The sequence below is a fragment of the Gymnoscopelus braueri genome (assembly GCF_963280865.1).
Source record: "Gymnoscopelus braueri genome assembly, chromosome: 5".
In the NCBI taxonomy this organism is placed as follows: Eukaryota; Metazoa; Chordata; class Actinopteri; order Myctophiformes; family Myctophidae; genus Gymnoscopelus; species Gymnoscopelus braueri.
This window is the reverse complement of record NC_137606.1, coordinates 7,070,246-7,083,430: the sequence shown is the minus strand read 5'-3', so window position 1 is coordinate 7,083,430 and position 13,185 is coordinate 7,070,246. Positions and strand designations below refer to the sequence as shown.

Genomic DNA, 13,185 nt, shown 5'->3' with positions numbered 1-13,185 from the left:
AGCCCCTACTTTTTGAAGTGAGGTAAAACAGGATCAATCAGACTTGATTGGAACAGTACCTTCAGTAAGTCCAAGTCACCCGTCTGTGCGTGTGTGTTTCCCTCTGAGAACACCTAACATTGGTCAAGCAAAGGCGCAGAAGGCCAAAGCTAAGAAAGCATACTCATCTACAATTGTAACGTAGAAGAGGACTAGAGTTGAAATGATCCCACAACAAAGCCGAACTCTTAATACGTGTCAATATGTTGACATCAATGTCTCTGATTGGCTAGAGGGACGCATGACGAAATACAATCCTATAATAAAAAGGTGTGTCACTTCAAAAAGCCGTTTACGTTTTTGAAGCGAGGTAAGACAGGATCAATCAGTCTTGATTGGAACAGTATCTTCTAGTCCAAATCACCCGTCCGTGCGTGTGTGTGTCCCTTTGAGAACACCTGACATTGGTCAAGCAAAGGCGCAGAAGGCCAAAGCTAAGAAAGCATACTCATCTACAACAGTAACACAGAAGAGGACTAGAGTTGAATTGATCCCACAACAAGACCGAAATCTTAATACGTATTAATATGTTGACACCAATGTATATAGTATATACATTTTTGTAAGAAATACATAAATAAATAATTTTTTGGATCTCTTTTTTTCATCCTATCTTTTTTTAAACATTTTTTTAAACATTTTTTAAAAAAAAAATTTAAACATATTTTTAAACATTAGAAGACAAAATATGATTTTTAAATCATTTTTTTTTAAATAAATATTTCTTTAACATACACCTTTTTATTTAACTACAGTATATATCTTTTACTCTACTGTATCTCATTAGTTATTGCTATGATAATATAATTGCTATAGTCTGCTGGCGGAGACTTGTGCTCCGAGGAGCACATTTTCTAGTTTAATTATGTTTTCTATTAATTTGTTATATTCATGTTAATGTGTAATTCCAGACATTTAACCTCAATACTTGGTAAACTTGGCCTTTGGTTCTGTACTTGGTCTACTCGTTTTTCCAAATCCACAAGCTCACAAACGCCTCACAGAGCGAGGCGTTGTGATCTTGTAGATCTGCTATTTTCGGCTAGAATAGGGGATGCTATAGGGCTGAGGTGGTTAATGTAAAAAACAAAAAACATTCCTATGAAAAAACAAATAGGTGTAATCGATGAATTGATTGCGAACGCAGCGCAAGGAGGCGCAGGCGCGCCTCCGCGCAAGTGGAGCTTACTATGAAACCGTGCTCGGGTTGTGTCTCTGTGTGTGTCGTGTCTCTGTGTCTCTGTGTCTCTGTGTCTCTGTGTCTCTGTCTGTGTCTCTGTGTGCACTGCCTGCGTGCAGCTCCTCTGAGATAAGTAAATGTCCAATTTAGACGTACCATACATCAAATGAAAGGTCTTTGAAAACTGAACACACCTGTCAAGGTTGCGTTTAAGCCCGCCCCTTCCCCCGGAAGTCACGCCCCGGAGAAGGCTCCTAAAAACTCCCCATTGAACCCCCATGTTAAATGAAAAGTGCCCGAATCGCTCCGAAACTTTTTCTACCCCCCCTAAGTGGGGGTCTACGAACAAATACTTCGATCTTGGCTCCGCCCCCCGGAAGTGGGTGAAACAGGCACTTCAAACACTTTGTTGAATTGTTCAAAAACATTCAAAGTTTTTCTTTTGTGAATTTGTATTTTTCTAAGATGCTTCTTTTAACGCAGATTTCTTTTGAATTGTATTTTTATTTTTTATTGATTACTTTTTTTTCATTTTATTTTTTCATATTTATTTTAATTTTTTTGCGTTCGCTTCCCGCGTTCGCGCGTCTTACTTGTTCACTATTATGTTGGGGAAAGCATAACTCCGGAAAAAACACAGACTGTGTGAACACAGTCAACGTGTGGATGAGATACATACGCTCAAATATTGGTTTAAAGTATGACCAGCGCAATTAAAATGTCATACAGTCGCTGACGGGCGGAAACCTTGTATCTCCATATTGTGACTGAATAATAACTGCGTTGGAACCACTGGAACACAGATGATTATCCGTGACAGTTTTGGACTTACAAGGTCTCCACCACGACAGAGATGACAGCTGTAGCTGTGTCAGCAGGGCGAGACTCTCTATATGACGCCAACCTTTGAGCTATAATTATATTCCTTTACAAATGCCATCAAAGAAACATCATGCCTGCCTGCCTGACCTGGCTGTGCTATGGTAAAAAAAAAATGCATTCACATTTATTTCTGGGAAGAATGAGCAGTCGTGAAATCGTGTCATAAAATGTCATTCTTTTAAAACCACACAGTCAGTCAGTGAGTTGTATGCGTATTGTCCAACTCTCTCGACAGAAAGAGGCAATTGCAATAGGCTCTGTGCACAGCAGCCATATTGGAAAGAAATTGGGCCTCTTCCTATACTTCTTTCACAGGTGTTACCGATGATGCTAATTAAGGCTCTGTTCCATTCTGCTCAAACAGAGTCAGGGTGCTGACATTGTGCATGTTGGCTCACTGGAAACACTCTGCTACACCAGTGGGTCTCAACGTGTGGTCCAGGGACCCTCATGGTTAATTGAGGGGGTTCCAAATGGGCCCTTACAGGTGTGTAATTGATTGGGGTCCTTGAAATCAAAACGCTTGAGAACCACTGTGCTACACTAAATGGTACAGAGCCTTCATTAGAATCATTGGTAACACCTGTGAAGGAAGTAAGGAAGAGGCCCAATTTCTTTCCAATATGGCTGCTTTGCATAGAGCCCATTATGTCCAAAATACAGCCAATATGGCGTAACAAATTATGGCCTCTCAATGTCAACAAGTAGGTGTCCTCTCTAACACCAGGGACTTAATATCTCAATGGAAGAGTAGATAGACTACCTCCAACCACTACACGTGTACTAGTTATATTGTATTAACATACTCTGCCATACAGATTGGTTAAAATAACCCTTTATTCAATAAAATATGGCCCGGATTGCAGCTTTAAATCTCTTCTTAAAACGCACATTTATGAGAAAGCTTTTTTTTTATGGTCCATTTCTTATTACTATTTTATTATTTTATTGGTAGTACTGTTCACATTTTTATGCTTGCCCGTTGCCACGTTTTATTCACGTTATTTATTTTAACCGTTTTATTTCCTTCTCTTGGCAGTCTTGTAGTATCTTTATAGGACCTTATAGTACTTGTATTTTTTACCTTGGCATGGATACCACTGGGTTTTTTGTTTATTACATTGTATCTTTGTTTAAGTACTTTGTAACATTGTTTAGAAAAAGGGCTACACAAACAAAAGTTATAATTATTTGGAGAGTACAAAACCTATGGTCATTCAAAAATGTAATCAAACGGTGACGAGGTGAGCTTGAAATGTGTAACCAGTGTGATAAACTGTATATACAATGATAGCCAACATATACATAATTTTTGCGTTGGCATTTGAAAGCACTCTTTTTTTACCAGGTTGCCAAACCTGGTCTATATCTATACTCGCTAGTGGTCACTTTTTCCCCATTGGCTGGTCCTTTTGCGTGACTTTTTCCTCATTGGCTGGTCATTTAGCCAATGAGGGCTCAATGTCCTCTCAGAATGTGGAATCTAAAGACGACCTGCAATACTGTGTTCGGCCACTGTATGTATCTGCAACCTGGTATAATATGACTGTGTCATATTTCTCTTCTTTTTTTTACATTTTCTGTTTCCACCCGACAACGATATTATCAAACTGGTGGGTCCCTTGAAATTAAAAAGTTTGACAGCCACTGGTGGAAAAAGTATCACGTATCAATACTGCAATGTAGAAGTACTCCGTTACAAGTAAAAGTCCGGAATTCAAAATTTACTAGAGTAAAAGTACAAAAGTATTGGTATCAGAATGTACTTAAAGTACCAAAAGTAAAAGCACTACAATGTTTGAAAATTGCAGAGCTGCTCACAACGCGTCGTGATGCAACGCATTGTGAGTTGTAGATCTGCTATTTTTCAAATAGCCTATGTATAAATATTTTTTATGATGTAATCATTTTATATCTGCAAAGTAACTAGTAATTAAAGTTTTCAAATAATTGTCGCGGAGTAAAAGTACAACATTTGCCTCCGAGATGTAGTGGAGTAGAAGTAAACGCACTGAAAACTGGAAATACTCCAGAAAAGTCAAAAGTACTTAAAATCTTTACTTAAGTACAGCACTTAAGTAAATGTACTTAGTTACTTTCCACCACTGGTTGTGACAGGATGGGTAGGAGCCTTACCGTCGGTCTTCAGCGTCAGAGGCGTGGGCGGGCTCAGCACCCTGGCGTTGGTCACGGTGTTCTTCACCTGGCACAGGTAGCTGCCCACGTCGGACGGCTGCACCTTGGAGATGTACAGGTTCCCCGTGTCCTGGGAGATGAACCGACGGCTGTCCTCCGCCACAAACGATGGGAACTCGTTGAACACCCAGCTGTATCTGATTTCTGGGGGAGAAAAGCACGGAGAGAGAGAAAATCACAATCAGAATCGACTTCATTGCCACATCACTGGTTTGCAGGTGCAGTGTTGGAAAGTAACTCATTTACTCAAGTACTGTACTTACTGTAAGTAAAATGTTGAGGTACTTTTACTTTACTTTTACTTTACTTACATATTTAAAATTGTCAATACTTTTCGAAAAGGTTTGAGCACTTTAACTTTGGTACTTTAAGTATATTTTTATGCCAATTTTTTGTTCTTTTACTCAAGTAAAACTTTGTAAGCAGAACTTTTGTAACGGTGTATGTCTACATTGCTGTATTGCTACTTTTACTTAAAGGACAACTTCACCCATTTTCAACCTATCTTCATATAATTGTCCTCACTAACACTCGATGATAAAATAGTACAATTTGACTGTGTACACTTCAGAAGCCCGCCTACCAGTGACATCATCGTTAGGCAGAACGATGGCTTCCATTATAGCATGCTTTGTGATGCTTTCCAGGAATCGAAAGCCTGCAGTTTCTATAAGCTTGGAATTCCCAATCGATGATGTCACTGGTAGGTAGGTTTCTGAACTGCCCACAGCCCTCCTCTGACTGAGACACACAGACAGAGTAGACAAAAATGGTATCATCTTATAATGAGCATTAGTGAGGAGCAATTATATGAAGATAGGTTGAAAATGGGTGAAGTCGTCCTTTAAGTAAAAAACACATGCGTACTTCTTTCACCACTGTACAGGTGCAAAGAAGTGGGTGAAGTGCTTTATTGTGTAAGCTCCGTCTTTTTTGTTCATTTTTCACAAAGGGAGCGATAGAAAAAGGAGGGAGAGAGGGAGAGCGGGGAGACACAAATCCAACATTAAATAAGCATGTCACAGAGAACATACAAAAATATCAAGATATCTACATATGTACACACAGCATGAGAGCAGCAGATTCTGTATGTATCTTCTGGTCTTATGCTGTGTGTATATAGATGCCTTCATTCATATCTTGAGAGCAGATTGATGAGGGGGCAAAACATGTCTCACACACAGTAAGTGACACGCACGCACGCGCACGCACGCACGCACGCACGCACGCACGCACGCACGCACACACACACACACACACACACACACACACACACACACACACACACACACACACACACACACACACACACACACACACACACACACACACACACACACACACACACACACACACACACACACACACACACACAGTGGTGTAAAGTAACTAAGTACCTTTACTCAAGTACTGTATTTAAGTACAATTCTGAGGTACTTTTACTTTATAGTGGAGTATTTCTTTTACTTGATTACATCTCAGAGGCAATATTGTACTTTTACTCCACTACAATTATTTGAAAACTTTAGTTACTAGTTACTTTGCAGATATAAATATATGTTTTATCCCTAAGCTGTTTGAAAATAGACGATCTACAAGCTCACAACGCTTGTAGATATGCTATTTTCAAACATTTTAGTACTTTTACTACACATTGAGTTTTCATAATCCAAACATTGAGTGCCAAAACATTTTTTTCCCTTCACAGCACCAGGAGATGTCATTTTTCGAAGATTTAGACTCCTATCCACTTCCTGGTTAACTTACTACTTTAAAAAACATGTATCTCGGCTCCTGTGTACTTTTTTTTTTACTATGTATTTTTGACTATTTTCAACTGGCTGCAACTATGGAACGGATTACCTAATGTTTTTTTTTAGCGACCCCTGTGTGTGTAATGAGGGGATCACCGTGAGGACGGTGATCACGGAAAATATTTTGTGACTACTTGAAAAAGGCACAAAAATTGTTACAAACGCTGGCACTGGCTGTACCCCGTTTTAGAAAACCTCTGGCACTCAATGTGTTAAAGATACTTTAGTCAAAAGTATATTTTGATGCCAATACTTCTGTACTTTTACTCAAGTAACGTTTTACACTGCAGTATTGATACTTTGACTTGAGTAGAACATGTGAGTACTTTTTCCACCGCTGCACACACACACACACACACACACACACACACACACACACACACACACACACACACACACACACACACACACACACACACACACACACACACACACACACACACACACACACACACACACACACACACACACACACACACACACTCCAACTTCCCCCTCCTAACACCACAGGAGGGGGGGGGTGGGCGGGGCTCCTCTCCGTAGGTAAATCTTACACTGATTGGGTGGTAATGTGATTCACTAGTGAGGCACGCAGCTGGAACCAGCCTCTCAAAATAGATGAAAGAGGAGGTACGGTTCACACACGGTGCCACCACAGAGTTCAGTGCACGGTGTGTGGGGACAGCACGGGGACAAGCATTACTCTAACGGGGCTGCCTGGTGGCTCAGCCACTTAGTGCACACACCATATGCTCCATGGTGAGCCATGGGTGGACTCCAGCTCCATTCCAGCCCATAGACTGTTAACCCATTAAGACCTGAAGCCGATTCTACAAATGTCTTCTAAATCCCAACAGTTTTCTAAAAGCTTTTTCATAATTGTCAAGGACCCCCAAAATGATATGTATTTGTTACTTTGCCGATATACATTGTTATATTACAAAACATACATTGACCACTTTAGCCCTATTTTCAACCTTGGCTATTTGAAAATAGTCGTTCTACAAGGTTTTTTATACCAATACTTCTTGGTAGTCTAGCGAGACTTCTGGTGGGGCGCATTCAAGACAATCACATTGCATAGTGTTCTGTCACTATAAACGTAATCTATCAAAAAAAGCTATCAAAATATGCGATCTTGCGCAAGGCCTATTGGCACGTGTTTTTAGCTGTGGCGGACCCGGGATGGAATTATGCATTTTTTCTACTGTACCATTCAGCCTAGGATATCATAACATCATAGAAAAGGTAAGAAAACCGTGGTCCAAACTTCCCCTTTAAGGTGCCATTTGGAACCCCCTCATGGAACCATGAGGGTCCCTGGACACTACTTTGAGACCCACTGGTGTAGCAGGGTGTTTCCAGTGAGCCAAAATGCACAATATCAGCACCCTGACTCTGTTTGACCAGAATGGAACAGAGCCTTCATTAGTAGGCCTATCATTGGTAACACCTGTGAAGGAAGCAAGAAGGTCGAGGCCCAATTTCTCTCCAAAATGGCTGCACTGCATAGAGCCTATCAATTGTTAACTGGGTGAAAAAATGGGTTACAAAAATGGTGGGACAAAAATAAAATACGTCCTTATTAGCCTCATTTCTAGCAGCGAATGCTTGCCGCCTGATTCCAACTGAACTGTCGAGGTTGTATAGTGTTGTGTATTGTATACATTATATTGTCCATTATTGATGGTGTTTATTTGAGTGTGATGTATTTTACCCCGCTGTATCTGCAGTACGCTACCTCTACAGTGCCTTTTCCTTGCCCTGTAACTGTATCTTAACTGCTGTGCTGCCTTTGGCGGAATGGTCTTATTTCTCTCTGCAGTGGTTTCCTGTACACTGTCCTATCAAAGGAATAAAGCATAAAAATGCTGGATTCATTTTTTTTTTTAATAAAAGACCATAAGATCTAAATGAAGCCATCAGGCATTAAAGGGCTTGGATGGTGCATTTCCTATGCCACTGTTTCTCCACATTTTGTCCGGGGACCACAAGGGGTCCAAATGGACCCTTGTGGGTCTCTGTGTGTTTACAAGTACCTTTTTTATGGGTCCGTTTGGTTCCATGTGTACACTCTCAGAGTTAAATAAACACTGAGGATTTTACAGGGTACATTGGGGTCCTGTAATCATATCTAACGGTGGTCCGTGGAGTAATGCATGTCAAACTGGGGGTCCTTGAAATTAAACAGGTTGAGACTCAGGTGTTCAATGTGATCCAGACTACTCTGCCAACGTGCGGACGACCCCCACACTACAGCAGAGTTGTTTGAGTTTTCAGTGCATGTACATCTGTCAGGGTTAGATAGTAACTATTAAAATGAGATGTTTTGGTGGGCAAAATGTTAGATACAGCCTTCTGTGAACATAGTTGGTATGTGCGTTTCTTTGTGCGTGCATGCGTGCGTGCATGCGCGTGTGTTTGTGTGCGTACGTGCGTGCGTGTGGGCAGGGAGAGATCGACAGCTGTGTACTCCTACAAAAAGCCCATTAATAGGTAATTAATTAATTAATAATTTCTACATTCTGCTACGACATGTCAAAATGTCAAGGAGCCAATTAAGCTATGTTTTTCTACATGGATTCATGTGTGATTGATAGTAATAAATGAAATAATTATACAAACTCTGTCTAACTTCTCAGAAAGTTGTTACTTTTTTTTTAATTACACCCACTCAGCTAACCTTTAATATAAGTTACCTGCCTTCTCAGAGAAGGCAATAGAAGCCACCAGAAAGGACCAGACAGACGAATGGAAACTTCAAGTGCCTGGCCAGCTCCTTATAACCCATTCAATCCGGAAACGCATCTGTGTCATCTTAGATTTCTTTGGCTATTCAAAAATAGCAGATCTACAAGCTCATAGCGCCTGCGGCCTACTAACTGCCAGTCCGACTGCATTCCCTCCCAGCTTTTTAAAGACGTCTTTGGCATAGTGGGCCCCATGCGTCCTCCAACTGATCAACTCCTCCCTCCTCTCTGGCTCCGTCCCTGTCACCCTCAAACATGCCATTGTACATCCTCTTCTCAAGAAGAAAAACTTAGATGCTGCTACTCTGTCCAATTTCAGGCCCATCTCACTACTCTCATTCCTGTCCAAACTCCTGGAGAAAGTCATTTACTCACAACTACAATATTTTTTGAATGCGTGGGCAGGGAGAGATCGACAGCTGTGTACTCCTACAAAAAGCCCATTAATAGGTATTTCTACAGAATTCTGCACATAAACAATGTGCTAAAATGTCAAGGAGCCAATTAACCTATGTTTTTCTACATGGATTCATGTGTGATTGATAGTAATAAAAGAAAATATATAAACCCTGTCTAACTTCTCAGAAAGTTGTTTGAAATTACACCCACTCAGCTAACTTTTCAAATAAGTTACCTGCCTTCTCAGAGAAGGCAATGGAAGCCACCAGAAAGGACCAGACAGACGAATGGAAACTTCAAGTGCCTGACCAGCTCCTTATATCCCATTCAATCCGGAAACGCATCTGTGTCATCTTAGATTTCTTTGGCTATTCAAAAATAGCAGATCTACAAGCTCATAGCGCCTGCGGCCTACTAACTGCCAGTCCGACTGCATTCCCTCCCAACTTTTTAGAGACGTCTTTGGTATAGTGGGCCCCATGCGTCCTCCAACTGATCAACTCCTCCCTCCTCTCTGGCTCCGTCCCTGTCACCCTCAAACATGCATATTGTACATCCTCTTCTCAAGAAGAAAAACTTAGATGCTGCTACTCGGTCCAATTTCAGGCCCATCTCACTACTCCAATTCCTGTCCAAACTCCTGGAAAAAGTAATTTACTCACAACTACAATCATTTTTGAGTGCGTGGGCAGGGAGAGATCGACAGCTGTGTACTCCTACAAAAATCCCATTAATAGGTGTTTCTATATTCTGCACATAAACAATGTGCTAAAATGTCAAGGAGCCAATTAACCTATGTTTTTCTACATGGATTCATGTGTGATTGATAGTAATAAAAGAAAATATATAAACCCTGTCTAACTTCTCAGAAAGTTGTTTGAAATTACACCCACTCAGCTAACTTTTCAGATAAGTTACCTGCCTTCTCAGAGAAGGCAATGGAAGCCACCAGAAAGGACCAGACAGACAAATGGAAACTTCAAGTGCCTGACCAGCTCCTTATATCCCATTCAATCCGGAAACGCATCTGTGTCATCTTAGATTTCTTTGGCTATTCAAAAATAGCAGATCTACAAGCTCATAGCGCCTGCGGCCTACTAACTGCCAGTCCGACTGCATTCCCTCCCAACTTTTTAGAGACGTCTTTGGTATAGTGGGCCCCATGCGTCCTCCAACTGATCAACTCCTCCCTCCTCTCTGGCTCCGTCCCTGTCACCCTCAAACATGCATATTGTACATCCTCTTCTCAAGAAGAAAAACTTAGATGCTGCTACTCTGTCCAATTTCAGGCCCATCTCACTACTCCAATTCCTGTCCAAACTCCTGGAGAAAGTCATTTACTCACAACTACAATCATTTTTGAGTGCGTGGGCAGGGAGAGATCGACAGCTGTGTACTCCTACAAAAAGCCCATTAATAGGTGTTTCTATATTCTGCACATAAACAATGTGCTAAAATGTCAAGGAGCCAATTAACCTATGTTTTTCTACTTGGATTCATGTGTGATTGATAGTAATAAAAGAAAATATACAAACCCTGTCTAACTTCTCAGAAAGTTGTTTGAAATTACACCCACTCAGGTAACTTTTCAGATAAGTTACCTGCCTTCTCAGAGAAGGCAATGGAAGCCACCAGAAAGGACCAGAAGAATGGAAACTTCAAGTGCCTGACCAGCTCCTTTTAAGAAGTCACACATGATATTGCAGTTTCAGACACCTAAGATGGATTGTGTCACGATGGCTTTCTCGGTCACCATGAACCACGGTCAGGGACAAGACCAATACAATGGAATACAACCTTAAGGTCTCCCAATCATTAAGCGGATTCCTGCACTATCTGCACCGAGGTGACCTCGACATAGAACTACTGTTCATATACGAACAGAGCCATAACTTTTAAAGATATTTTTCCTCCTCTGTGCGGACGTACGGAGGACAGTTTGCCAATTATTCAAATGATGAATAATTGCTGCCATTTGTCTTAAACTGTTTTATACCGAGTGACAGCGAAACCTTGAAAATGCCGCTATTTGCTTCAAAAGCTGTGTATCAAGCTAACCTTTCCTACGTGTGTGATATAACTATTCCTAAGAGCAAATTAACATTGTTGTGGTTTCGTAAGATCGTTTTTTCTGCATTGCAGTTGCAATGTGACACAGCTCTGTTTACACAATTCTGTATTCCCTTTTTAATTCTACAACATGCCCCAGTTGTTACTGTTTCTATTTGACACATGCAATGTAAATGTATGTCTTCTCATAACAATAAAGCTCCTTTGAATTGAATTGAATTGAAAGAGAACCATATTTTTTTTAAATTGTGGGTGATGAGGAAGGAGTAGTGTCGAAGTGTCCTTGAGCAAGACGCTGAACCCCTAATTGCTCCCGATGAGCAGGTTGGTGCCTTGCATGGTTTCCTCCGCCATCGGTGTATGAATGTGTGTGTGAATGGGTGAATATAATGCACAATCTATGTATGTGTATGTATAGCGCTTTGGATAAAAGCGCTATATAAATGCACCATTTAGCATTTAAGGAGTAGCGGACAACATTGTTTATAAAGCGCTGCTTACATTTTCTTTAAGTTATTCAATCAAACAGACAGACAGACAGACAGACAGACAGACAGACAGACAGACAGACAGACAGACAGACAGGCCTGACTTTTAAATCTCAAATGGAAAATGCACATCAAATGACTGTGAGTGTGTGCAAGAAAAGTCCAGTGGTGGGAAAAGTACTCAAATGTTTTACTTAAGTAAAAGTATCAATACTGCAATGCAGAAGTACTCTGTTACAAGTAAAAGTCCGGAATTAAAAATGTACTTGAGCAAAACTACAAAAGTATTGGTATCAATGTACTTAAAGTATCAAGTAAAAGTACTAAAATGTTTGAAAATAGCAGATTTACAAGCTCACAACGGGTCGCGATGGGGCTAAATATAAATTTTATAATGTAATAATTGTTGTCTCCGCCAGGCCGAAAGGCATGGCGAGAGAGTATGTTTTTCCCCCTGTCCGTCCGTCCGTCCGTCCGTGTGTCCGTCCGTCTGTGACCAGCTAATCTCCGGCACCGTTGGCTTGATCGCAGCGAAACTCTGCACACACACTCCCTGGATGCCAATTCAGAACCTCTGCCTGAAAATTGTCATGGGCCTTTTATAGCGCCACCAGGAGGCTGATTTGTGAAAAACATATTTTTTGACAGAACTTCTACAGATTTTGTCCAAAAATCACGCAAATCGGTACACAGTATCTCTATAGTCATTAAACAAAATGGGTCTTTCAGATTTCTCATATTTCATCCTGATTGGCAAAAAATGTCTTCCAAAATTTGCAGGAGTGCTTTGTTTTGAACAAAATGCCTCAAATCATGAACACAGCATGCAATTTCCGTGAAATTCAGCCTCAAATCAGCCTCATGGTGGCGCTATAACAGGCCGATTCGTGTTTTTACCTATAACTGCACCGATCTGTGTAAAACTTTGTATGCGCACTCCCTAGAGGTCAAGGAAAAACCTTTGCCCTGCATTTTTCACATCTGCCTTTTATAGCGCCACCAGGAGGCTGACTTATGTAAAACACATTATTTTATACTACTCCTTCCAATTGTATCCAAATTTCACGCAAATCGGTACACATGATATCTCTATAGTCATGTGATCATGACGGATGCGTTTGATTTTTCATATTCCATACTGATTGGCTAGGATTCACATCTAAAGTTTGCATTATTGGCTTGTTTTGAACAAAATTCTGCAAATCATGAACGCACCGTCCGATTGCGGTCAAACTTTGCACGCACATTCACACTATGTTGAGGAACAAATGCCACCCTTTTAACATTGGCCTGTTATAGCGCCACCAGCAGGTCTAATTTAGCAAAACAAATGTTTTTAACAAAATGCCTCAAATCATGAATGCAGT

At 40.7% G+C, this 13,185-nt stretch overlaps 1 protein-coding gene across 2 annotated transcripts in view; it reads right to left on the bottom strand.

The window, feature by feature from the left end:
- cntn5 (contactin 5) overlaps window positions 1-13,185 on the bottom strand; it is a 380,291-nt gene that overhangs the window by 148,113 nt on the left and 218,993 nt on the right. For both annotated transcript variants that reach the window (XM_080429360.1, XM_080429359.1), the window contains exon 7: window positions 4,238-4,441. In XM_080429360.1, coding sequence (XP_080285486.1) covers window positions 4,238-4,441 — 204 coding nt within the window. The remainder of the gene's footprint in view (window positions 1-4,237; window positions 4,442-13,185) is intronic.